The 25,668-nt window shown below is 49.3% G+C and overlaps 1 protein-coding gene across 1 annotated transcript; it reads left to right on the top strand.

Annotated features, from left to right (window-relative positions):
- Nucleotides 1–8,703: 8,703 nt before the first annotated feature.
- GNA11 (G protein subunit alpha 11) lies at nucleotides 8,704–23,984 on the top strand. Its single transcript, XM_062015279.1, has 7 exons — nucleotides 8,704–8,882; nucleotides 13,078–13,262; nucleotides 14,844–14,998; nucleotides 16,008–16,136; nucleotides 17,309–17,438; nucleotides 18,177–18,330; nucleotides 19,463–23,984. The coding sequence occupies exons 1-7, from the start codon at nucleotides 8,747–8,749 to the stop codon at nucleotides 19,651–19,653; spliced, it is 1,080 nt and encodes a 359-aa protein (XP_061871263.1). The 5' UTR covers nucleotides 8,704–8,746; the 3' UTR covers nucleotides 19,654–23,984.
- Nucleotides 23,985–25,668: the final 1,684 nt, after the last annotated feature.

The following is a 25,668-nucleotide window of genomic DNA, read 5'->3' as shown; positions in this document are numbered from 1 at the left end:
AGACCTGTGGGCAAGACTGGTTGGAGAGCAGGATCACTCTCCTGCTCAGAGCCAGCACAGGATTGGACCTCTCCCATGCCTCCATGCTGCTCTCCAGGCTGGAGGGAAGATCCTGCCATCCCTCTCCCTTCCCAGGACATGCATGTTTAGGGACACCCTCACTCACCAGCTCACTTGGCCACTGGTGCTGGAGCCTGGTTAGCCAGAGCCCAGGAGTTTATATTTAGCATTGCTAATGGAGCAATAAGCTGTCCCAGTCCCTGGCCCCAGCAGGAAGGGTTCGTCCAGGGATGTCCTAATGAGACCAGAGCAACTTCCTATCCATTCCTAAAAGGAGCAGCCTAACAAAGCTGCCAAAAATAAACCTGTTTAATGAAGAGCCTTTGTAAATTATTCAGATATCATCTCCCACTCGAGCACTGGTTCAAGGACAGAGGCTGTACAGACACTTTCTTCTCTGAAGCTCTGGACACAAGGTGAAAGTCATGCTGGCATTGCAGTGAAAATGTAGGCTCTAAGATCTTGCTTTTACCCTGAGAACATTGTCCCTTTGACATGGCATTACAGAGGAAGAAATAACAAAGGCACAGCAGCAATTCAGGCCCTGAGAGAAGGACCATTTTTTCCCCCTTCTCCTCCTCCCTCAGGATCACTCTTGAGTCCCAGCACCTGAAGCTGATCACATACACAGGTGCTCTGTGGGACTGAGGCTAGGAAATTGGGCTCCCTTGGGTACAACACACCTCAGCACATGTGGACAGGACCTTACTGGAGGTGATGTGGTTCAGCCAGCAGCTCCTCCTTTGCTCCTCAGCTGTGGTTTGAATGCTGTGGACTCTTTCCAGCAGAAACAGGGCTGAGACCCACCAAACTCATTAAAGTTCAGCTGCCAGCTGTACACCAGCTGCTGTCAAATCCCTCCTTGGGATGTAAAGCCTGGCTTTGCAGAGTGCCATCCCCCACTGCCACCCTATATTCAGACATCTGTGAGGCATTTTATCAGGCACAGAGGTTGGCAGCTTGTGGGCTGTTATAGAATCACAGGATAGGTTGGGTTGGCAAAGGCCTTGAAGCTGCTGCAGTCCCAGCCCTCCCCTCACCCTGCCCAGCCCAGCACTGACCCACAGCCTCAGCACCTCAGCTCCAGGGCTTTGGGATCCCTCCAGGGCTGGGCACTCCCCCAGCTCCCTGGGCAGCCTGGCACAGGGGCTCACACCCCTCCCAGGGAAACAGTTCTGCCTCAGCTCCAACCTCAACCTCTCCTGGGGCAACTTGAGGCTCTTTCTTCTTGTCCTGTCGCTTGTTACTGGGGAGCAGAGCCCAACCCCCAGCCCCTTCAGCCTCCTGTCAGGGAGTGTCAGAGAGTGCTGCTGTCTCCCCCCAGTCTCCTCTTTTCCAGGCTCAACACCCCCATTCCCTCAGCCCCTCCCCAGCCCCCTTGTGCTCCAGCCCCTTCCCCAGCTCCTCTGCCTGGCTCTGGCCACTCTCCAGCCCCTCAATGTCTTTATTGTAGTGAGAGGCCCAAGTACTGAACATATGCTGAGCACACACCCCAAGCTGCAGCCCTGCTGACCTCAAGCAGAGGCCAGATCCTTTGCACACCCTGCTGTGATGGGCTGGTTGGAGCTGGGCTGGCTGCTGAGGGAGCCTGGATGCTTCACCCTGGCTCCCCACCACATCCAGCCCAGCTCCTGTGGCACTCGAGGCCACACTGTCCTTTATCACCCCTCAGATCATGGGGATTATTGGATTTTTATATTAAACTTCCCCCAGATAGCATAACTCAATCTACCAGATGCCTGGCAAGGGCTTGGCAGGCCCAGGAGTGATTTATAAGCAATCTGTCTTTGCAGTCTCTCTGTCACATTGGGGTTGTTTCCTCCTCCCCAAGTCTCCCCTGGCAGCCATACAAATCTCCCTGCTGCAGCCAAGGGCTGCAATGAGCAGTGGGGTCATTCCTTTGACTCCTTACCTATACCAAGAAGAAGAATTCTCCATGGATGTGTCAGCCAGGGGTGGCCTGTGGGCAGAAAGGGGCCTTTCTCCAAGGGAGAGCCTTGGTCTGGGCAGGTTTTTTTTTACAGCTGGTAAAACACTTTGACCCTTTGATCTTGTGTTCTCAGTGATTTGGAATAATTGAGTTCCATTCCTCATGGTGGCTGCTCCCTTCTTCTGCCATGGCCTGGGTTTTGCTTGCTGCAGCCCAATTAGGGGTGATTATCATCCTTTTAACCACCCAAAGTGCAAGGAATAGTTCCTAATCCTTATAGGAAGCAGGAAAGGGATTCTGCAGCTGAGACATGATGAGGAAGGACAAGACAAGGATGCTTGAAATCACCTGCTCCCGGGCCAGCATCAAGCTCCAGAGAAGGGTTTAGCTCCAAGTAGTGTCTCTGAGGCATTTGGTGGGAGACAAATAGGAATTGTGAAGCTGGAACAGGGTCAGGAGGTCCAGGGGAATCCACTGACCCTTTGACCATGAGGAAGCTCCTGGGCTGTTACTCTCCAGCAGCAGCATGTGAATCCCTCTGCACACAAACTGGAGATGGAGGCTGGGGGCAGGAATGATCAGACAGGGCTGGAATAGGCAAAGGAGGGGCTTCTAGAGCAGGCCCCTCTGTGTCCTGGGCATGGCAAAGACTCTCACCTCTCTCCTTCTGTTTCCCTTGCTGGACAAAGGGAGTAATCAGATCCCCATTTTAAGGTCAAAGGGACCATCCAGGCTTTCCTGCTGCCTGATGTGAGGCAGATAATCTCTCCTAGCCATCCTGCAGCACGTTCCTCCTGCCCCTGTGCAGGATCAGTGCTCAGCCACTGCATAAGAGCTCCATCAAATGAATATTTGCAATGATTCCTGAGATTTGCACAGGGAAGACAGATGACTACACCCTGTACCCAGCTAGTTTAGCAGCACTGCATCCCAGGTAAAGAGAACAGTTCTTCCTGACCTCAATTTATGACAAAACACTGAGGCATGAGGCTGGATTGATTGCACAAGGAGATTGTGTCTTAGTAACTCATGTGAATGCTGCAGCAGCTGTGCTAATTCATCATTCCTTTATTTATGAAACCTATGTGCAGGTTGGATGCAATTAAATGCAAATGAAATGCTTTGGGATCCTAGGGGATGAAAGGATGAGGGTAAATGCAGGTTTGCTGTCCCTGATGGACCCTGCACTGAGCCCACCCACAACAGCCATGACAAACCAGATGTGAAACACAGGGTTTAGGAAACCCTCACCCAGCAAGTGCTGTCACAGGCTGCATTTGTCACTGTGTTTGATCTGGCTGCCTTTCCCCCTCTCTTTTCAGAGAACTCGAGGCTCCTTGTGGCATCTTCCTGTGACAGGCAATTTTAAGAGCCTGTAAAACTAATTTGGGGGGGGAAGGCTGATATATTTGACTCCTGCTGTGCAGCAGTAACACCTGGCAGGCTCAGGCTTCAGGAGGAGAGCTAATGCACCTTGCAGGTTCTTATTAAGTACCTCTTGTAGCCTCCTGGGTGGTATTTACAGCTGGGGACCTGCAGCACAGGGAAGGAGGTGAAGGAGATGATAGTGGGGGAGTCCTGGCTCATGCAAGGTCAGCACTGCTGTCATGGTTTTACTGCTGTCAAGGTGCTTTCATTTAGCAACCAAGACATTGTGTTCCTTTTCCTTACTATAAGAGCTGTGCTGGCATGTGATGGCAACTGACGACTGGCCAGGAGAGGGTTAAAGAGCGGCATGGGCCTGATCCTGAGCTGAAACCGCTGGGGAAGGAGGTGTAAAGGGGATGGAGCCGGCTGGAGGCAGGCTGGCAGTGTCTTTGTGGGCTCGCAGCTTGCTAGTGCCCTCCTGTGGGAAGCGAGGCTGGCGGCGGGTGCCCCGCGGTCCTTGGGATGCGCTGGGGCCAGGGAACCTGCATGGGAGCGATCACAAGCCTGATGCTGAGGTAAAGCAGTTACAAGGTGCCTTGGGCTAAAGGATGTGCTCAGTGTGAGGCGCTGTGGGACACGTGGGTGTCTGGCATGGGATGAACTGATCCAGTTTGTCCTCAGGTCTTGGTAGCTGCTGCTAGACCATCGTCTGGCTGCAGGTCCCGGTGACCCCATCCTCTTCCCTACTGGGAAACACACCCCATTGGTCCCTGATTTCCCCTGCTTGTCTGTAATGGCCCTGCCTCTGTCCTCCTCAGACCAGAAAGCCCTCTCAGTGCCTGTGCTGTGCTCTCAGGAGCAACAGTTCTGCTGGCATGAACACAGAATGTGCCACCAATGCACAAACAGCTCCTCAGCATCACAGCCATGATGCAAAGAGCCTGGTGTCTAATGCAGCTGGGTTGTCATGGCCTCTCCTGCAGCAAACACTGGCCATGCAGCTCCCTCCCAGGGGAACCCAAGCCTCCATTCAGGTGGAGTGATGGCAGTTTGGGAAGGGAGGGATGCACTTGTTTTGAATGTCATTGCAGATTAAGTATGGAGGGGTTTTGATACAGTAAGGCTGCACTTCATGCTGCTCCTGTCTGCTCAAAGGAGGGGGTAAGTGTTGGCATGATACAGGAGGTAATTGTTCCACCTCCAAGGGCTTGGACAGCTCCCAGGGGGCTGGCAAGGAGTGGCAGACAGGCCAAAGAGGAGTCAGGGTGGATGGCAAAAGCAGGCAGAGGAGAGGGGAAGGACCAAGGAGCTGTGGTGAGCCTTTGTGAGGATGGGAGGGATGGGGATGTGGAGGGGAAGGGGCTTTGGATTTCGTTTGGTTTATGGTCAGCAGGTGTCCAGGCTGGATGAAAAGTGTGCTCTGTCCTCTCATTGTGAGCTCACCTCACAAACCACACAAATGAGAAACAGCTCAAGTGGCTTCCCAAGTCCCTGGGTAGGGGCTGTTCCACCTTGCTCTGCTCTTTAAGCACCTGTATGCACCAGGAACTAAACTTTCCTTCAGACTGATAGGAGACAGCTACCAGGACTTGCTCATGTTCCCCCCAGCCCCTCATCCTGCTCCTTGGGGAAGGGATGGCCAGCACACAATGGCCAGCTTGCTTGGGAAATGAGATTCCAGCTCAGCTCTGGGGGGTTGTCAGTGCCTGGAGAGATCCTGAGGTGTGAAAGCCCACACTGCATTTCTCCAACAGCTAACAGCCACAAAGTGTTGACTGGTGCTTCCAGCTGACAGAAAATAAGCCCCAAGAGCTGTGTGTGTGTGTGATCTACAGCCCTACACCATCTCTGCTGCTGAAAGCTCCCCTGAGAGGTGAATTGTAGTGACCAGTTCTTACCAAGACCTGAAGGAAATGGTTGTTCAGCTTAGAAAATAATTGCAAAGCAGAAGATGGAATCAGGGTCCTGATTCAGCAAAGTAGGTGCTGAAAGGGCCATGTGTTTGGCTTCCAGAATATATATGTGTGTGTGTGTGTGCAGACAGACTGGGGATCCTGTGCTCAAAGCACCTGCTTTCTGTATTAAGATGGGATCACGTCTCACTGTCTGCTTCAAGCTGCTTTTATTTTAAGCAGTGAAAATTTCCCTCAATTAAGCTGTTGATCAAGCAGCTGCAGCAAAGCACAGCTGGGCTGCCCCTGCTCCCTTCTGCTGTCAAGCATCTGGAAGTCAAAAGCATCTACATGGGACCAGAAAGGGGATATTGAAATGTCTGCAATGCTATCTAGCAAGGTGTGTTTGCATCCTGAGGGGCACAGGGACTGAACAGCTCTCACAAGGGCTGGGAGCTGCCTCTCCATTATGGAGTGGGGGTCATCTTTGTGCTTAATATGAACTGCTGCAAATATGGGCTGTGAAAGTAGTTGCTCTGAATTGGTTTGACATGTTCAGGATCAGCTTTCTGGGAAATGCTGCTCATTTGGGAAGCAACAACAAACCCACAAACCCAACTGCTGGAAAATAGAGGTGGGTGAGACATTGGTAGGAGCTCCCTTGCTTAGGCAAGTGGCTGCAGGTCAGAGCAAATGCAAGTGTGCAGCAGCAGGAGACTGGGGAGGACACATGGAGTGTGTCCAGAGATGGACAACAAAGTTAAGGAAGAGTCTGGAGCACAAGTCTGATGAGGAATGGCTGAGAGACCTGGTGGTGTTCAGCTTGGAGGAGGCTGAGGGGAGACAGGAGCTCTGACACTCCCTCACAGGAGGCTGCTGGGAGATGGGGGTCCATCTCTTCTCTCTAGTAATGAATAAGACAAGGGGAAATGGGCTGGAGTTGCCCCAGGGGAGGTTGAGGTTGGAGCTGAGGCAGAACTGTTTCCCTGAGAGGGGTGTCAGCCCCTGTGCCAGGCTGCCCAGGGAGCTGGGGGAGTGCCCAGCCCTGGAGGGATCCCAAAGCCCTGGAGCTGAGGTGCTGAGGGCCAGGGGTTAGTGCTGGGCTGGGCAGGGTGAAGGGAGAGCTGGGACTGCAGCAGCTTCAAGGGCTTTGTCAACAGAAACAATTCTATTAAATCAGTCACTATAGCAGGAGTTATAGTCCCTCATTATGTAAGAACATAAGAATGGGAGGTGAGTATCGATGCTGTGAAAGCTGAAACTATGGAAAGACCACTGGTGTGTGTGTGTGTGGGGGGAAGTTAGAATCCCCTTTTAATTGAGGCCAACAGCTCAGGGGAATAGCAGAGGTATAAGAAGAGTAGGTGGAAATTAAGTGGAAAACAGAACCTGTTGTGTTTCTGTCTCAGACAGATTGCCATGAGCTATGGACTGGCAAGTCACAGCCTAAATCAGGCAGGTAACAGGGAAGACAGGTATGGAACAGCTCCATCATACCTTTTTTTTGGACCTTCAAAAAGACTGGTTACATACAGACCTCCAGGCAGAGGAGATTGGGAGAAGTGGGTGAGCTCAGCCTTGGTGGTGTGGGAACACACTGCAAGCAGACAGAACGGGCAGTGTTGGAGCTGGGTGTCCATAAACACTCCAAACACCAGCAGAAGCACCCTGCCAGCCATGGGTGCTTGCAGATGCAGAGGCAAGTCCAGGTGCTAAATCCTTCTGCTGGAGACAGGTTCCTGCAGGGCACAGTGAGGTTGCTCAGAAAGAAAAAGCTCTCCTGGTAGCAAAAGGATGAAGACACAGCTGTGGCTTGGATGTGACACCCTCCAAGCTGGAGCTTTAGGAAGCAGGCATTCTTTATGGCAGTGCTGGATGTATGAGGGAGAGTTCCTCTTGTTGTGTACAACATATGTTGCATCAGGCAAAGTTTCTATTACCCTGACACATACATATGCCTTAATATCCTCAGAATGGGTGTGCATAGTCTTTATTTTCTCAGCACTTATTTACAGAGGGTCCATCCCCTTTGGGTATTTGCTTCTCATCACAAAGGTGGTCTCTAGGAGGGGGGTCTTCAGGACCTTCTGGTGGTTGTTGTCTTCATTCAGTCCAGAGTTGGTGTGTGTGTGTGTGTTAGCAGTTTATTTATAGAGCTCATTTCTTTTCACAGTCAGTCCTTAACCACAGAGTTGTGATATTTTAGCTTGTGTCTTAGTCTGCATCTGTATCCACATCCTGGTTGTCTTAAGATAATTGACATCTGTATCCTGGCTGTCTCAAGATAGTTGGCATCTGTATCCTAGATGTCTTAAGCCAGCTGAAGAGGGAGCAAGCACGAGTGAAGCCTGTTAAAACGAGAAGAGGGAGCAACCACGAGTGAAGCCTGTTAAAACGAGGGCAAGAATGCAACTCTCCACTTTTAAGACCAGATGCATCAGGCTGGTTACAGGGCATGAGGGAACCTAGCACGAAGCAACGAGGAAAGCAGGGTTAAAGCCATCTGTGAGCCCTCTGGAGCGACGCAGATGGAGGAGGGAAGGCTCTGAGGTGGCATCCAGAGATGTCTCTCGTCCCTGCCTGCCTCGGCTCTGAGGGGCTGCAGTCGGAACCTGGCAGCGCTGGGCTGCCGCCTCGGCTTTGGGGTTGGTTTTTGTTCCGGGTTGTGGGGTTTTTTTCCCCCCTCTCTCCGCATCGAGGACTGCCGCAGCCGTGGGCGGCAGAGGGAGGCCGGGCTGCCTGGGTCTGCGGGGCCTACGGCTGAGGCGGGCCCTCCCCCGAGCAGGGCCAAGGCGGGGCCGGGCTGCCCCGGATGAGCGGCTGGGCCCGGCGGGAAGGGCTCTGGGCCCGCCCTGGCAGCCACCGCGGCCTTGTAACGGGCCGAGCGGAAGGGCGGCGACACCCCGGAGCCCCGGGACCCCCGCCCGGGCCCGGCCCCGCGCCCAGGCCCGGCCCGCCGCGGCCGCCCCGGTTCCGCCACCGTCCCACAATGCCCCGCGGCCCCGCCCCGCTGTGGGAACGCGCGGCCCCCCCCCCACCCCCCCTTCCCCACACCGGCCAACCAAACTTGCCCCGCGCTTGGCCCCGCCCCCCGCCGCGACGCGCCGCCCCATTGGCTCCGGCGCCCGTCAGTCAGTCAGCGCTTGTTTTCGGCGGCAGCGGGTTGGGTTGCGCCGGCTCGTCGCTGTCTCGGTGGGGCTGTGTGAGGAGGAGGAAGGGGCGGCGGGCGGCGCGGCCGGGCGGAGGCAGCGCGCTGAGGGGGGCGGCGGCGGCGGCTCTAGGCCCGGCCGCAGGAGTCAGGGCCGAGGCCGGGGCCGGGCCGGGCCGGCGCCGCGGAGGGAGGGAGGGAGGGTGGGGTGGGGAGGGAAAGGAAAGGAAGAAGCGGAGAGCCGGGCGCGGGGCCGGGCCGGGCTCCCGGCCGTGTGGAAGGACGGTGGTGGTCGGTGCCGAGGGGGGTGGGGGGGGTGGGCGGGGGCGTCCCGGCCTCGGCGCGACCATGACTCTGGAGTCCATGATGGCCTGTTGCCTGAGCGACGAGGTGAAGGAGTCGAAGCGCATCAACGCCGAGATCGAGAAGCAGCTGCGGAGGGACAAACGCGACGCCCGCCGGGAGCTGAAGCTGCTGCTGCTGGGTGAGGAGCGTTGGGGCCGGGGCACGGCCTCGGCCTGGCCCAGCCCCACGGGGACCGCCGCTCCCGCCGCGGGGCCTGGCCCGCCCAGCCCTGCCGCGGGGCTTGACAGGTCTGGCGGCTGCGCGGCCGGGCTGTGCCGGGGAAGCGGCGGGAGCCACCAGCCGTCCCCGCCCTGCGTTCGGGGTGGGCTGCCGGGGATGTCACCTCCCTGCCAGCCCCTTGGGTTGTGTTTATTTTTTATGATGTCAAAATGGATTTGGGCATGAGCAGGAACTATGAAGCTGAAATTACCGGTTGGAAACGTAGGCAGGGCCGCACACACAGATACGCGTGAAAAATTGCCTGGAGGAAACGCTTCCCAGAGCGCGCTGGCTGGGCTGGACCGAGTCGTGAAAATCTGCTGCTGACGGTGGATGCTTTGCGGTGTTGTCAGTGAACTTCTGGGCCTTAAGTCTGTGGGAAAACCACCGAGTTCCCCTTGGGCAGCCCTGGGGAAGGCCAGCGGGGTGAGGAAGGTGGTGTAGCGAATCTGCAGGAGAGACGAGGCGGAAGGAGGAGTGCAGGAGGTCAGGGTTTGGTGAGGAAGTGGCTGTAGTGTTGAGTGTTACCTTCAGAGGTAGAGATCAACTGTGCAGCAAAAAGGGTGTGGGTGTTCAGGTAGAAGCATAGTAGCATTTTGTGGTTGTGCAGATGGATAACTGTTCCATGTTTAGATAAGGTATAAAGGGATGGAGAATTGGCTACAAGAGCAGCCAGCAAAGATTTCAGGCATTTACGTCCTTTTTTCAGCAGCAAGTTTGATGTTTATGTCCAGGTAGCCCTCAGATTTTGTTTTTTAAGCTGAAAGTACATTTTTTTAGGTATTGTTGGTTTGTGTATGTGTCCTGCTTTGAGTCTTAAATACTGATCCATCTCAAGCTGAAGTGTGAAGCAGATCTGGTGGACTTGTGGCCTGTGGTGAGTTGGCAAGCCATTAAGGTGAAGAATTAGGGTGATCCTGGTGAAAACAAACGTATAACTACACAAGGGAGGTGAGGTTTGCCCAGCCCTTTGGAGGTCTCCAATGCTGACATTGTTGCTTAGTGGTAATTGTTAAGTGAAGGCCAGGGCTTTCCTTCTCACCCTCAGTCCTTGGGGTGATTAAGACGTTGCTGTTCTTCCAGGTGAAAGGTTAAATGAGGGCTCAACGTTTGAGGTCCTTGAAGATGCCGTGTCTGTTTCTGTAAGGTTGCTTGTAGGTGAGGGAATGTGTCTCTTGCTCTCAGCCTCCCCTAAAGCAGTCCCACAGAAGCAGCTATTTCAAAATAGGTTGGCTCTATAGGATAGATCTGGGTTAAGAAGAATCCCACTGGGTCTAAAGATTTCGCTTTAGAAAGAATTCAGATTGTTCAAGAGTCCTCTCTGCTTTTCTGACAGATACAGTTAAGTAAGATTCAGCATCAGATTTGCAAGAAACCCAATCCCTGGATGGGGTGGTTTGTGTTGGATAATCAACAGCCCTTGTTTTAGGATGTGTTTGCTGCTCGCTGGATGCAGCACGTTGCCCACCATGAGCTGTGCTGGGTGATGTATGTTCCCTCTCCTGGATGTAACTGCTGCTTGCAGGGATTTCTGCTGCTTTTCTCCTATTATGTGTAATTCTTCTTTTCACAAGTATTAGGGAGAGAGCTTTCCCAGATCTTCCCAGTTTGGAAGAAGGTGCATGTGTGGGGTGAGTTTGTGCCTTGAGAGAACTCTGGTAGTTTTAGTGACAGTTTGTTGGTTGAAGCCTAAACCAGAGAATTGGGGTGAGAACAGTCCTAATCAGTGGAATAAGAAATCTGGTTTCCAAGTGTTGTGCATTGCTCTCATCTAAGGTGTATTTATCTTTCTACTGGGTTGGGGAGAATCCTTTATACAAAAAGGACTTGTGGTTAAGCATGGGATAGTGTTGACTGAGGAATGTATTTACAAGTGTCTGTCAGGTACTTTGGGGGTCATTAGTAACTTACTGTCACTTCTGCTGCTTTCAGCTGTGACAGAAGAAAGGTTAAATTCAGATTGTCTCCTTGTCTCAATATTATTGTGTTAAAAAAGGTGATTGTGCCCTTATAAATGTAGGAGACCATCCCCATCAGGGCTTACAGCGTTCAGGTGTGGTGCTGCTCTGTATTCTTGGTGACCTAGGTCAAAGCAAGAGGCACTTTTAATTTCTTTTTGTGTAGGAACAAACCAAAACCAAACCAAAAACTGGGTGGTGATGGAGTAACAGAAGGAATCTGTGTTCACGTTCTGAAGTGAGCAAGTGGCTGGGGCTGAGGTTTCTCTTATGTTTTTGGTATTGGAATGCTTTGAAGCACCACTTTTTTTTTTTTTGGTCTCAGTTTTGGTTGCTGTGGTAAAAGACAAGGAAGTATTTCTCACCACAGTGAGAGAAACCACAAAAGAGTTGAGTTTTTCAGTGTAGCTTTGTGTTTGAGATGGAGATGGTTTGCTGCCTGTTAATGGTGCTTGTAATGTTGATTTCTAACTGCTGCTGACATCATTTCTATCGCTTCTTGGATGTGGGGAGAGTTTGTTTATGTAGAATGTACTGCTTCTAGTTATGTGCTTGCTGCTTTTATTCCAGCATATCTATTTGTTTGCTTTTGGGTCTGGCACTATAAACATGAGCAGTTGAGAATCTACGTGTGAGTAGAGATTGTGCCGTTGCGATGAATGAAATCCTGTCTTAATCCATCTATCCCCTGGTGTGTGGAGTACCTGGTGGCTCGTGGGGTGAAAGCCAGGACTCTGCCAGCCTGCTTATTTGTAACTGCAGGTGAAAAGGAGTGGTTAAGTTTTTGATCCCAGCAGTCAAGTGAGAGGGGCTGCTGTATGGGAACGAGCTGCCCTTTTTTTATACCCGTTGTGTATATCGATGGCAATTTTGGAAGCCTGAACAAAAGCACTCAATGGAAGTGCTGATGTTCTACACCTAGGCTGTTACTTGTGGAATGAAGTGTGGAATAGCACACAAGGCTGGACCCATCTGTGTCCCCCTCCTCAGAAAGGCACAGTGTAGATACAGAACTCACTGGGTGCTTACCCAGGAGAGCCACGACTCGTGTAACGGCGTGGATGTGTTGTCTCCTGCTGTCTTTCTCTTGTGCTGTGTTAGAAAGTTCCCAGTATCTTTTTATATCATCTGTTGGCCTTCACATGTTAAATGACGTTTTTTTTCTGGGGCCATAAATGTAGGAGTGGGAGGACCTGCCCAGCTGAGTGTGCAGGAAGCAGGCACTGAACGGGCTGGCTGGGTTAACGCGTTGGCATTAGTGCGAGTGTGTCTCGTCCTCCTCTGTGCTCACAGACCTGTCTCCTCTGGGGCAGTGAACCTGTGTGGTAGGAACATGGAGCTTTGCTGAACAGCCTGCTGTTTGTTCACTCAGAGTGCAGGCAGCTGTGAGCAACAGCCTATTCTGTCCTCTCTGTCCGTCACTATTTTTAACTCTATAGCATCCAAAGAGATACCTTGCCACAATATGACTGTGAGTTCAATCCTTAAGAGCAAACATCATGTTTCCACAGCAGTTTGGGATACTGTACAGATGCACTGACTGGGTTGTTCATGGCAGGTGGATAAGCAAGTGGTTTCTTGAGCTCCATCCTGCTTTTTCTGTCCTGCTCAGTTCTTGTCTATGAAAAAGACACGTAGTCTGTAAGGTAAAGAGCATTTTGTGCCAAATCCCAGCAAAAGAACATTCCCTCTTTACTGTGCAAATAAGCATCCCCTGGCACACTTGCTGTCATCCCAGTTTGCAGTGCTTCCCAGCTTGAGGGTGCCTCTGGGCCCTCTCTGACTGGTGTGGTGAGTGTAGCATCTTGCTGGGGTATCTGGGAGTAGGTCAGGTGTGACGGACAAGGGCCCTCTGACGCAGAACGTGTGGGAGTGGCTGTAATGTGAGATTTGGAATAAGTACCAGAGCTGCTTTGGAAGGCTGCTGTAGAGGACAAGATGTCTTCCTTCTATGCTGTTAGGTTCGTCGTGGAGATGAGCAGGATCATGCAGACTGTCTTCTTCTGGAAAGAGACTCAGAAAGTGGTTAGAAGTAGCTTGTGCTTGGGTATAGTGACAGGAACTTTGGGGTATGATGTGCCATGTACCTAGTTTGCTCTCTTCTGTAGCAAGCCTTGCTTGTGGTGGCTTCTAATCTCTCTCTCTTGCATTCTGTAGGCACTGGGGAGAGTGGGAAAAGCACGTTCATTAAGCAAATGCGTATCATTCATGGCTCAGGCTACTCTGAAGAGGACAAAAAAAGCTTCACCAAGCTGGTGTACCAAAACATCTTCACTGCCATGCAGTCTATGATCAGGGCCATGGAAACCCTGAAGATTCTGTACAAATATGAACAGAACAAGGTAAATGTCTCACATTTTTTGTGTCTGTCTGTAGGCAATGGGAACGTTTCCAGTCGTTTGTATCCTCCTTCACTGCCATCTCAACCTCCCATAAATGTTTTATGCTTAAAGATTGCTTTTTATGACATTTTGTTGATCTCTGACTCTGTTTACTTGATTGTGTTAAGGGATAGAGCAGCTTTCTCAGGATGATTTGTGCATTGGTCTGCATAGTGAGTGGTTGGGAGCAAGGGATGAAGATACGACACCTGTTACAGGAGAGATGTTCTGTTTACTCCTTTCAGGGTTTCAGTGTTGTTAAATATGTTGAGCTTTTCTGTGCATCACAACTTGAAGCTGGCAAAATACATGCTGGACCCAAAAGCCACCTCTCCTGGTAGTTATCACAGTTTTCCTGATAGGTACTGACCAAGGTACAAAACTTTCTTGGAGGATTTTGGTCTCAACACCACAAATATGATCAGAGCTGAAGCCTGACTTAGTGATTTGAAGTCCAGGAATCTGGTCTAAATGATTTTACCTTTTTGTTTCTGGAGGGATGAGGAAGGTGAGGGTGCACCAGGAAATCAGATTCTTTCTTTAGTGTGTTTTCTTTTAATGCTCAGTGCCTTCATGTTTTGAAGCTGAAACTGTATTTTGTCTGTTCTGTCACACAACAGCTTGGAGCTGATTTTTAATAACTGTTTATAGGCACTGGATGGTGCTGTAGGAGTTCTTGAGGCTGAACATTTTCTTTTTGCTTTTAGAGGACTTTGTGAGGTGTCAGGATGAGAATAGGGAGGATGTGAGGAAGCTTTGCCTTGCCTGTGCTTTACCTGGGGCATGGTGGAGATGTTTTGATAGGTGTAACTACCAACTTGTGCTAATGAGTGCAGAACTTGGCTTTGGTTTTGATTTTTTTCCTGGTAGGGGCAAAAGCCTCTTCCTATGACAAGTGTACCAAAGGTTTCAGAAAGCAGCTTGGTGTGGATAATCATCTCTCAGATCCCACAGGCTGTTACCATGACCGTAGCCCTTCCTTATTGACTGTAGATGGGCACCTTTATTTCCTCTCTCAAGAGAGTTCATGATTGAAGCACACTGGAGAGTTCATGATTGAAGCACACTGAAACAGTGTCTCTATTGCTATTGAAAAGGTAGTTGAATATTTTTCTTTTGGTAAGAAACCTGAGGCAGCAACTTGTTATCCAACTGCAGCTTAATCTTCTCTGGGCTTGGGCAGTCTGTGGTTCTGCACAGTGAATGCTCTGCCTTGGAAAGCACTGTTTCAAACACCTGGTGACCTGTGCTAGCTGAAACCTGCTGCTGGCTCACAGCTTCTTCTGTGAAGGAGCATATGATGCTTTAGGGGAATGTTGCTGGTGTCTGCTACATCAGATACAGTCTATCCATCACCTCTCTGGTCTGAGCAGCCTGATCCACGATCAGCACATGGATCCTTGAAATCATAAGGAATTAGTTAATCTGAGATTTTTGTTGCCTGCCTGTGACTGCTACCTCCTGCTTCTGACTCCTGACCACCCTCCAGACCCCTCTTACACCCTCTCCTTTTCTTCTTTCCCCCTTCTTTTCCATCTCCAGGCCAATGCAGTGCTGATTCGGGAAGTGGATGTAGAAAAGGTCATGACATTTGAGCAGCCGTATGTAAGTGCAATTAAAACATTGTGGAATGACCCTGGAATACAAGAGTGTTATGACAGGAGAAGAGAATATCAGCTTTCAGACTCAGCTAAATAGTAAGTCTATATCACTGGCATGCACTGATAGGTGATAGTGATGGTCTTAACAAGTAATACTTGTCTAATCTTTGTATTGAGGTCTGGGATTTGTTTCCAGGGGTGGGAATGCTGCTCTGGATTTCACTACATAGTTTGTTTAAAATGCCTTTTACCTCTTTCATTCACCCAGATGAGTCTTGCTGTGTTTTAGACAAACTAAAGCACAGTCTCTACTGTCTATGTGTATAGGGATAATAAACATAGACACACTGGAGAGGCACTTTGCCCTTTTATCAGCTAGAATTATCCTTAGGAAAAGCTAGGATGAAGGAGCAGTGGGAGCAGGTAACTGATGACATGTTTGGATCTGTTTCCAGGAAGGCAAAGAGCTTTGCTGGGGATGGGGATGTTTGTTTGGAGATAGATTTAGAACTGGAAATTCCTTACTATTGGCTGTTTGTTCACGAGGGTGTGAGGTGTTCTGGTGGGTGATTAAGACAGCTGTTCACACATCTGCTTCTGGATATACCAAAGATATAGCTTGTGCCATCTATGTTGGTCCTGGCTCTTAGGCAGCAAAGTCTTGCTCTTTCTCTTCAGGTTTGCCCTTTGGCCTCCAGGTGTACATGGATGTGTAACTTAATGGATTTATTATCAGTAAAAGCCTAAGCCTGGTGATGCAGGTTTGTTTGTAAACACAAAAGCTCAGATGAGCCTTGATTCTGAAACATAAGCATCCACTGTACTCTGTAGGAAAGATTGTCTTCCTCAGTCCTCTAGAGTTGCTCAAGTTGTCAGGATATCTGTGCATCCTCCAGAGGGGATGGCTGGGGAATAATTGTTCCCCAAAGATGTGTCCTGTTGTTTTTCCACCTCGTGTTGTAAATGCTTCAGGTGACTTTGGCCTTTCACGTTACACTGGGTGAAAGACTCAAGGTAGCAGTGTTTAAATCTGTATATTCCTGTGCTGCAACCTAAGGTAGTGTTGTTTTTTGTTGTTTTCTTTTTTCCACTGTGCTTCTTGCAGCTATCTTAGCGACGTGGATCGTATCGCTACCCCGGGATATCTACCAACTCAGCAAGATGTGCTACGGGTTAGAGTTCCTACAACCGGTATCATAGAGTACCCCTTTGACCTAGAGAACATTATCTTCAGGTACTGAATGTGTATTCATGTTACAACTGAACTGAGAGAGGAGTGGTATGGTTCCAGGAAGAATGGTTCTGAATTGCTTGAGAGTGTCCAGGTGTGCTTAGTTGTGAGCTTGAGTGGGGGGCTGTGTGTGTGTGTGTGCTGTGGTGTGTGTGTCTCCTGACAGGTAGGGATCATGTAACAGTTCTAATGAAGGGAAAGCTCTAAACTGAAACACTGTCACAACACAGAGGGTGCTTTTGAATTGGTGACACTTACTAGCCATCTTATAGAATCACAGAATCATTTGGGATGGCAAAGCCCTTGAAGCTGCTGCAGTTCCAGCCCTCCCTTCCCCCTGCCCAGCCCAGCACTGACCCCTGGCCCTCAGCACCTCAGCTCCAGGCCTTTGGGATCCCTCCAGGGCTGGGCACTCCCCCAGCTCCCTGGGCAGCCTGGCACAGTGGCTGACACCCCTCTCAGGGAAACAGTTCTGCCTCAGCTCCAACCTCAACCTCCCCTGGGGCAACTCCAGTGGACGTAACAAGAGAGAAATGAGTAAGCCTGCATTCTCTCTCTTAAACCATTCAGTTACAGATATACAGAAAGTTCCTATTCTGGTTTAGTGACCTTTGAAGTAGAGTTTTATCAAAGTTGGACCATATTTGTTGCAATTGAGGTGAGGGACAAAATAATAGCAGTGTACTGTACAGGTGGGACTTGAAACTGAGGAGCTGAACTGTGTGACTGTTAAACAGCACATTCTAAGAGAAGTTTAATAACTAAAGCAAGCTCTCTGGGCAAGAGAAGCTTTGAGGTAAGAAGGTACCTTAACAAATACATAAAAATAGCTTGCTCTGCTTTGAGAGAGCAGAGTCTTGAAGGACTTGTCTTTTCAGCTTCAGGAGTGCTGCTTAGCAAAGCAGAGCAGAGTGCAACTGGAAATGGTGATGCTGATATTTGGAGCTGGAGTTTGGTGTCACTCACCTAGGGCCATCCTTCCAATGTGATGCATTTCTGGAACAGGCTAGTTTGTAAACTTGATGGCTTTGTCAGCAAACACTGCTTATTTCATCCCCATCCCTGGTTAACTCTAATGGCAGAACTGTAGTTGTTCTCACCGTTTGCTGGTTCTTTGGGTTCAAATAGAAATCTCTGTCTACTTGTGTGATGCCACATGTGTTTCTCTTCTGCAGAATGGTGGATGTTGGAGGTCAAAGGTCAGAACGAAGGAAGTGGATCCATTGCTTTGAAAATGTGACTTCCATCATGTTTTTAGTAGCACTTAGTGAATATGACCAAGTTCTGGTGGAATCTGATAATGAGGTAAGCCAAAGAATGGCAACTCTACAGGAGAAGGGGAAAGAGGAGGGGAAATGTCTCTCAAGCTTCTTGGTAGTTGGTACCAAAGTGCTCTGTGCCATGTTGCATTAGTGAGTATTGTTGGTTTTGGCCTTCAATTCTTCCTGTTACAAAAGGAACAGGAGTCTGAATGGGTCATGATGTCCCTGAGAGTGGAAAATGCACAGTGCATTCAGATCATCTGTCCTTCCCAAATCCTCTGAGCTTGTTGAGTTCTGGGTGCCTTGGAAGATGCTGTGACAGCATGGTCCTAAAAATCACCCCTTCCTTGTTTCTCCACTCAGTTACTTCAACTGGGGCTGCTCTCTTGTTACACAGTGTGATAAAGGTGTGATACTGAATTTTTGCACTTGCTAATAGATTTTGAAAATGCCATTAGGCCAGTTGTTTTCCTTTTCTGCTTGAGAAAGCTGTTCAGAGTGTCATGGCCAGTCCTCTCACACGACTGCCAAAGCAGAAAGTGACTTTTAAGCCCTTTAACATCAAGAACTTGCCAATTCAGTGACGCTTGAGTCTGTCAGAGTTTGCATTTCCTTTCCATTTACCATTGCATTTTGAGGCAGAATCTACCTGGAGGCCAAGGTATTCTTTGTCCTCTGCCTTGAGATGCTGGGTCAGTACAGATCTGAGTACATGTGCAGGTAGCAGAAAGGAATCTCAGTGCTCATTTGTGAAAACAAGGCTTTGTTTTTCTTGTTTCAGAACCGGATGGAGGAGAGTAAAGCTCTCTTTCGAACCATTATCACCTATCCATGGTTCCAAAATTCTTCTGTTATCCTCTTTCTCAACAAGAAAGATCTGTTGGAAGACAAGATCCTATATTCCCACCTTGTTGACTATTTCCCAGAGTTTGATGGTGAGTGGTTTTTAAGGAGGAACACTCTACATGTAGAAGAAGGGGAGGAGGTGGTTTGGTTAGATTAATTGTTTGTTTTAAAGGGAAACTCAGATCTTGAGGTGGGGAAAAGATCTGAATTGGAGAAGGAATACCTACAACAATGAGGAAATGTCACTAGGGGAAATGTCAAGGAGAGAGGATTCTTAATCATATGTAGATAAGTGGCATCTGAGTGATAATGAGCCTCTCTTCAGTGAAGAATTATGCCCTCCCCAACCCCCTTCTCTCAAATGTGCACTTCAGAGTATGAAATAATGGAAGTCTGACTTCTCTACCTGTATGTGCATATAACCTGGCTCATAAACATGTGAGTTTGCTGGTGTGTGGAGCATTTTAACCCTTTAGTCAAGACATGACCTGAGTCCTTACTTTGAGAAACTGGCTGATCAAGTAGCCAGGTTGTTCAAATGATGGTGCTGAAAAATCTCAGCATGAAGATCTGATTAGTGTGCCCTCTAGAGCTGGGGAAGAACAACACCTGTGTGAAACAGAGGCATTGCCACCTGAAACAAAATTGCTCAAAGTAGCTCTTCAGTTGAGTGCATTTAACTTTGGCTGGTAACACATTTGTACAGGGCTGAGAATAAACAAGAGCAGAGCAGAACGAGATCTTCTTGCCATGCTGTTGTGTATGAAAGCACATAATGACAGAGCTTGCACACAAGAGTGTGCAAAACACATGCTTGTGTCCATCAGTGCTTAAAGATCCATCTCTAAATGAGGAAGGAATAGAGATTCCCATCTCCAGGGAAGGCTGTTGTGTGAACACAGCACAGACAGGGCTGTACCAAGTGCTGTATTTCAGAGCAGGGTCTGAAACGCCGCTGTGGTGTCTGTCAAAACTCTCAGCCTTGGGAGTTGGGGGGAAAAGCCTTTGGTGGGTTTTGATAGACAACTGAAGAGCAAAACCACTTTTTGTTTTTAAGAGCAAAAAAGCTCTTGGGGCTTTTGTGCTTTCAATAATCTTCATTCCTTCATTTTAGCTCCGTAGCTCGTAAGAAAAAGAAGTGCAGGAGCAATTCCTGTGATGGATGAAAGCAGGGGATGCTCTTAGCATCAAGCCATTCACTGCTTTGTTTGTTTGCTGCAGGCCCACAGAGGGATGCCCAGGCAGCCCGTGAGTTCATTCTCAAGATGTTTGTGGATTTAAATCCCGACAGTGATAAAATCATCTATTCTCACTTCACATGTGCCACAGACACAGAAAACATCCGTTTCGTCTTTGCAGCTGTCAAGGACACCATCCTACAGCTCAACCTGAAGGAGTACAACCTGGTTTGACCTGCTCTGCCCCTTTGAGCCCTTTGAGAGGCTTCAATTGAGAAGAAAAGACAAAAAAAAAAAGAGAGAGAGAAATTTTAAATATGACAGGAAAAAAAACCCCACCCCCAACAAAAACAAAAGAGTTTTAATTTTGATGATGTAATGATTGCAAATTTGTCTGATCTGTGGAGTGGCAAGTGCTCAGTGTTATCCTGGAGTCTCATGTCTCTGTCCACAGAGTAGTTGATTTCATGTTTGTAACAAATGGCTTTTATTTCACAGTTAACGGGGATATGCCTCATTCCTTCAGCACCTTGCTTACTTCTTAATTTTTGCCAAACAGCTAAGGCAGTCTCATTCATCCTGAGCTTTTTTCCTTTGTTGCTTAGCCACTGGGTTGGTTGTGTGTTTTTTATTGGGTTTTATTTTCCCTTTCTCATCCCCATGGTATATATATATATATAGAGAGAGAGAGAGAGAAACCAAACCACCCCAACCAACTTCCCAGCTGAGATTTATGAATTCACTGGACTGTGGGAGTGCAGAATGCTACCAGTCCCTTTGCCTCGTGCTATAGGGTGCCTCTGGTGTAATTTGCTAATCCTGCTTGCTTTTTTTATCCCCCACCCTTCCCCCCTCCACACACACACACATACACACACACACACCCCCCACACCACCCTGTTCTTTCCCTTCTCTTCCCCAGGACACGCTCCATGGTTCACTGTGATGAAATGTTGGGGAGGAGCAATTGCTCTCCAACTCTTGTGCAAAAAAAAACACCCCCCAGACCCTAACAAGGAAAAAAAAGAGGGGAAAAAAAGGCAAAACAACAACAAAGCCATCACTTTCCCATTCTTTATAGGTTCTAGTTCTGAGTTATTTTCTTCCTTATCAATTATGAAAGGTTTGGAGACTGTGATTTTCTTTGTTTATTTCTTTGTTTAAATTATTGATGTTCTATACATAGTTTGCTACATGTTGCTGTGTTTTGTTCATGGACTACAAATGATGGAAGCTCTTGGAGCAATAGCTGCTGAGCCTGGGGAAGTGCCTGACTGTAATTGTTTCCTTTTTATTTGAGTTTTTACATTTTATTTGGGTTTGATTTCCTTTTTTTTCCCACAAACACACACACACACACACACACACACACATCCACACATCCTCCCCCACCCTCCCCTTTCCTTTTCCCTGCACCACATGCCCAAGAGAGGCTCAGTTTGCAGAGAGAAATGACACTTGTTGTTGAGTTGGAGTTCCATGACATCAGTGAGCAACTTCTCTATGCAGTTAATATTGAAAGCACACTGAGTGATTGTGGCATTTTAAACACCAGGCTTGGGTTGGATGTGGTGGGGGGATAAAAACCAAACCTTAGGCTTGTGCCACCCTCCAGTTCTTTCCTTGCTGCCAGTAGCAAACAAGCCTCGTCCTTGTGTTTTGTGCCAGTGTTGAAGGACTCTGTAAGAGTTCCTCTGTCCCATCCAGCTGGCAGGTTTATAAAGGACCAGAGCTGATGAGTGACAAACTTTTGGGACATAGGGTAGGATTCTTACTTGAAAGACTGAGACTTGCACATGTGCTTGCTCCAGGGTGAGAGTGGAGCTGGCAGCACTCACAGCTACACTGTCCCCAGAGCCCTGCTGGGGTTGCACTTTGCTTGAGCAGGAGAGTTAGAGGCAGGGACAGCAGGGTTTGCTGGTGCAGGTGGGAAGCAGAGTGGAAGTGGTTCTGGATTCTAGATGCCAAATGCAACTCCACTAAGCAGAAGGATGTGAAGCCTTTGCACATTAGGAGAGCTCTTATTTATTTCCCAGGAGCTGAGGCAAGTGAACAAATGTGCTTGAAGGCCTGTTGCCAGCCTGGGAGATAACTGCAGTGGCAAGGCAAGGAGTGAAGTAGGAAACAGGGAAGTGTGACCCACCCCTGGATGAGTGTCATTTAACCATCACTAATGCTTCTGTTTCAATTCCAACAAGTAGCATTGGGTCCAAATTCTCTGGGTCAACCAGATTGCCCCCCTTGAAGGCCAGCAGGCTGCCAGTAGATAGAGACTAAATGAGCTGCACTGTTGAAGGGGGCTGTTGATATTTTGTCTCTTTTGTAGACAGAGCACTACATCAGTGTTTTGCACAACATGTAAGAGTAAATCTTAACTGTCTGAGATGCTGAACACTAAAATGGGGAGGGATGTAATTATGTTTAGAGGTCCCTCTTGTTTTCCAGAATAGCTGAGGGAAGCCTCTGTATGTGTCTCAGAGCACTACAGAAGGAAGCAAGCTCTGCTAAAGGTGATTAGAGAGCTCAAGTTGGAACAGCAGCCATGGGACCAACAGTTGAAGAGCCAGTCTGGGCTGAGTGGTGATGCTGAGAGAAACACAGCATCCCTCTTACACTAGCCATGCTCTGGACTGCATTGAACACTTGGGAGGAGTGAGAGGGATTCCCATGTGTCAGACAGCTTTGCATCAATTTTACTGCTTCTTTGTTTTGTGTGTCTTTATGCCAAAATGATCCATTTTGTAGAAAGTGTCCTAAAAAGAGGAATTTATAATCATCTTGGTGTACTCTCAAGTGCTGCTCATCTGATGGCAGCATCAGCCTCTTTCACTTCTGTGATCCTTTTGTAAATGGTTCACACTACAACTGCTGCCAGCACCAAACCTGGCACTGAGATAACACAGGTTCTTGGAGATAACTTCCCAGAAGTTACTTCTCTTTTCCAAGGTGAATGATGGTGGTACTTCCACTTGAATCAGATACTTGGTTTGTATCTCCCCCTTCGTTTAAGAGCTGCTGCCCTGGCACAGGAGGAGGGAGCTTGGCTTCTGTCTCTTGCAGAGTGAATCCTTGTTGGGGGAAAGCTGTGGGAGGCTTTTGGGCACGAGGGTTTGGGCATGTGCTCGACCTTACTGAGCAACTGCTTGGTGGAGCTGGTGCAGTAGGGCCTGGTGACAGCCTTGGTGTGATGATTCTTGCAAAGGGAAGGGGAGGATGTTATGCCATGGCTGTCTCCTGAGTTCCCAAAACCTCAGTTCTGAGTGAGGAGGGGAGTGGGTCAGACTTATAATCTGGAGTTGTCTGTGGACTGTCTTGTTTGTGAGAAGACACCAGTGTAGGCACATGCTTTCCTTAGCAAGCAGTAGCTCGTGTGCCTCCAGCTTGGCCAATGAAGCATTCCTGCAGAACTGGTTCATGTCTCTGTTGGCTGTCCCTTTGGCAAACACCCACCCTAGCAAAAGTGCCAAACCTTAAACCAAATTTGCCTGGATCATCATCTTCTGCAAGTGAGGCCAGTCCCAGTTGAGGCAGCAGACTGACCTTCAGCAAAGAGGTGGAATTTGGCTCCTTGTAGAGAATCTCGAGTCTAAGGAAGAGGCCTCTTGGCTGACCTCTGCTCCTTGTGCACTTTTTCATTCTGCTGAAGAAAACCAACATAACTTTGAACCAGTTGGAAACTTGAAGTCAATGAGGAGAGGACCATCCCATTCCTTAGCACCACTCAGTGGTGAATTAGCTGCCTGGTGAGCAACAACCCCTTTCCTGCTCCAGCGCTGGCAGATTTAGCTCCTACCCTCCCTGCCTGTCTCCTTCCTTCCTTCTCCCTGGAGCTGGATTCTTTGGTCTCTTGTTGTTGCTTCCTTGCAATGTTGGCCTTGCCTTCAACTATGGGGTTGTTGTTTTTTTTGTTTTGCCTTCATGTGTTTCCTTGGGTTAAAAAAAAAAGAGAAAAAGTACCAAAAAAATATCTAAAAGTACTTCCAGAGTGTGCTGACCATTGTCTTGTACTGTACAGAGCCCAGGTTGTTGAGTCCAGCAGAGATCAAGTGTGTTATGCAGCACCCAGTTTGTTCCTTTTGGGTTTGTTCTTTTCTTTTAAGAGTATGGTTTGTGCCAATGCCCCTTCTTTTAGTAGTGCCAGAGACTCTTTACAAGTGCCAATGTGGTGGAAATTCTTTTGGTTATACTTGTATATTATAGGATCCTGATTTAAGACAATTTCAACATTATCCTATTTAAAACAAACAAAACAAAGATACTATATAAAATGCTGTTTTTAAACCTTGTCATTTGCAATGCATGTATTGTTGTGAGTGTTGGGAGGGGGGGGAGGGAAGAGGGGAGGGGAAAGGAGTTTCTGAATAAGATGCCCAGTGTCAGGATCTATTCAGGCTCCAAACTGTCTCATTCCTGTCCAGGAGTGGGATTGTTTCTTGGAATGATCCCACTCTGACTTGCTGGGCAACAAACCCTTATTACAGAAATATCTGATGGAAATTGATTTTCATATCTTTCTCCTGAAATAAAATCTCTGTTTGAAATTGGAATAAATTTTGTTCCTAAAAGCCTTGGTGGTCATGGGTACGTCTCTCCCCCTCCTCTCCCCCTCCTCTCCCCCTCCTCTCCCCCTCCTCTCCCCCTCCTCTCCCCCTCCTCTCCCCCTCCTCTCCCCCTCCTCTCCCCCTCCTCTCCCCCTCCTCTCCCCCTCCTCTCCCCCTCCTCTCCCCCTCCTCTCCCCCTCCTCTCCCCCTCCTCTCCCCCTCCTCTCCCCCTCCTCTCCCCCTCCTCTCCCCCTCCTCTCCCCCTCCTCTCCCCCTCCTCTCCCCCTCCTCAATCCCTCCTCAATCCCTCCTCTCCCCCTCCTCAATCCCTCCTCAATCCCTCCTCTCCCCCTCCTCAATCCCTCCTCAATCCCTTCTCTCCCCCTCCTCAATCCCTTCTCTCCCCCTCCTCAATCCCTCCTCAATCCCTTCTCTCCCTTCCTCAATCCCTTCTCTCCCCCTCCTCAATCTCTTCTCTCCCCCTCCTCAATCTCTTCTCTCCCCCTCCTCAATCCCTTCTCTCCCCCTCCTCAATCCCTTCTCTCCCCCTCCTCAATCCCTTCTCTCCCCCTCCTCAATCCCTTCTCTCCCCCTCCTCAATCCCTTCTCTCCTCCTCTCCCCTCCTCAATCCCTCCTCTCCTCCTCTCCCCTCCTCAATCCCTCCTCTCCCCTCCTCAATCCCTCCTCTCCTCCTCTCCCCTCCTCAACTCCTTCTCTCCCCTTCTCACCCCTCTTCTCCCCCTCCTCAACTCCTTCTCTCCCCCTCCTCTCCCCTGCTCCTTCTGGCTGCTGTAACAATTTCTGCACCCTGTGGGACCTGCAGATCCCCTCCTGGCCCTCAGTGTTCTCCCTACACAGAACATCAGGACTCTTGAGGTATTCAAAGTGTGTTTGGGTGAGCAGGAGGTGTAACATGCAATAACTGTCTGTGCTAATAGCTGTGGGCTGGAGTGGGAGCAGTGGCTGCCTGGGGTTTGAGGATGCAGGGATGCAATGGTGGCACCTTGGCTTAAAATGCTACAGGATTTAGAAGAGCTCAAGTGGAGTTGCTGGTATTTGCCTCTGCCTGCAGCATCAGCCCATTTCAGGCTCATGTCTTGCCAGATGATCCTTGCCAACAGCAGAAACGTTGGTAGGACCAGACCTGCTTCCAGTCTTGTTTGTTAGAAACATGGGAGCGTGAAACTCTGCTTAAATGTATCCCTTGAGGAGTCCAGGCTGGGTGATGATGGGGAAAGCTTTCAGTGAAGGGTTTCCTGGGGTGGGGTTCCCAGACTTTAAATGTACCCTGGGGTGGTTCCCCAGGAGTTTCAGATGGCATCAGCTGGGAGTGGGTGAAGATGTCAGATTCCTCTGTGTAAGGTTTCCTGTGTTTCCAGGATGCTGCAGTGAAGGATCATCTGCTCCCTTCTCCATTATTTACCACAGAGCTGAAGCTGCAGGTACCACACACCCTGTGATGTCCTGACCCAGGAAAATCAATCTCCCTGGCCCTAATCCTGGCAGGTACTTGTGTAATTCCTGTTTTCTGATCAAGGAGGGGAATGTACACTGCTGTTCCCTGTAGCCATTTGCCTTCTCACCAGCTGGAAAGCACAAAGTAGGAGCTGAAAGATGTGTTTGCTTTGTTGTTCACTCCCATCAGCTCCATGTGGCTCGTGGTGTGTGCAGCTCTTTGCAAAGAGAGTCCAAGATCCTCTGCTCAAA

Source organism: Colius striatus, chromosome 25, assembly GCF_028858725.1.
Source record: "Colius striatus isolate bColStr4 chromosome 25, bColStr4.1.hap1, whole genome shotgun sequence".
Taxonomy (NCBI): Eukaryota; Metazoa; Chordata; class Aves; order Coliiformes; family Coliidae; genus Colius; species Colius striatus.
This window is presented reverse-complemented; position numbering and strand designations above follow the sequence as displayed.

Bases quoted from the DNA above. Each gene is read 5' to 3' on its own strand.
- GNA11 (XM_062015279.1), top strand. From the start codon at position 8,747: ATGACTCTGGAGTCCATGATGGCCTGTTGCCTGAGCGACGAGGTGAAG. The intron at 13,263-14,843 runs GTAAATGTCTCA...TTCCATCTCCAG, and splicing joins ACAAATATGAACAGAACAAG to GCCAATGCAGTGCTGATTCG. The intron at 16,137-17,308 runs GTACTGAATGTG...TCTCTTCTGCAG, and splicing joins CTAGAGAACATTATCTTCAG to AATGGTGGATGTTGGAGGTC.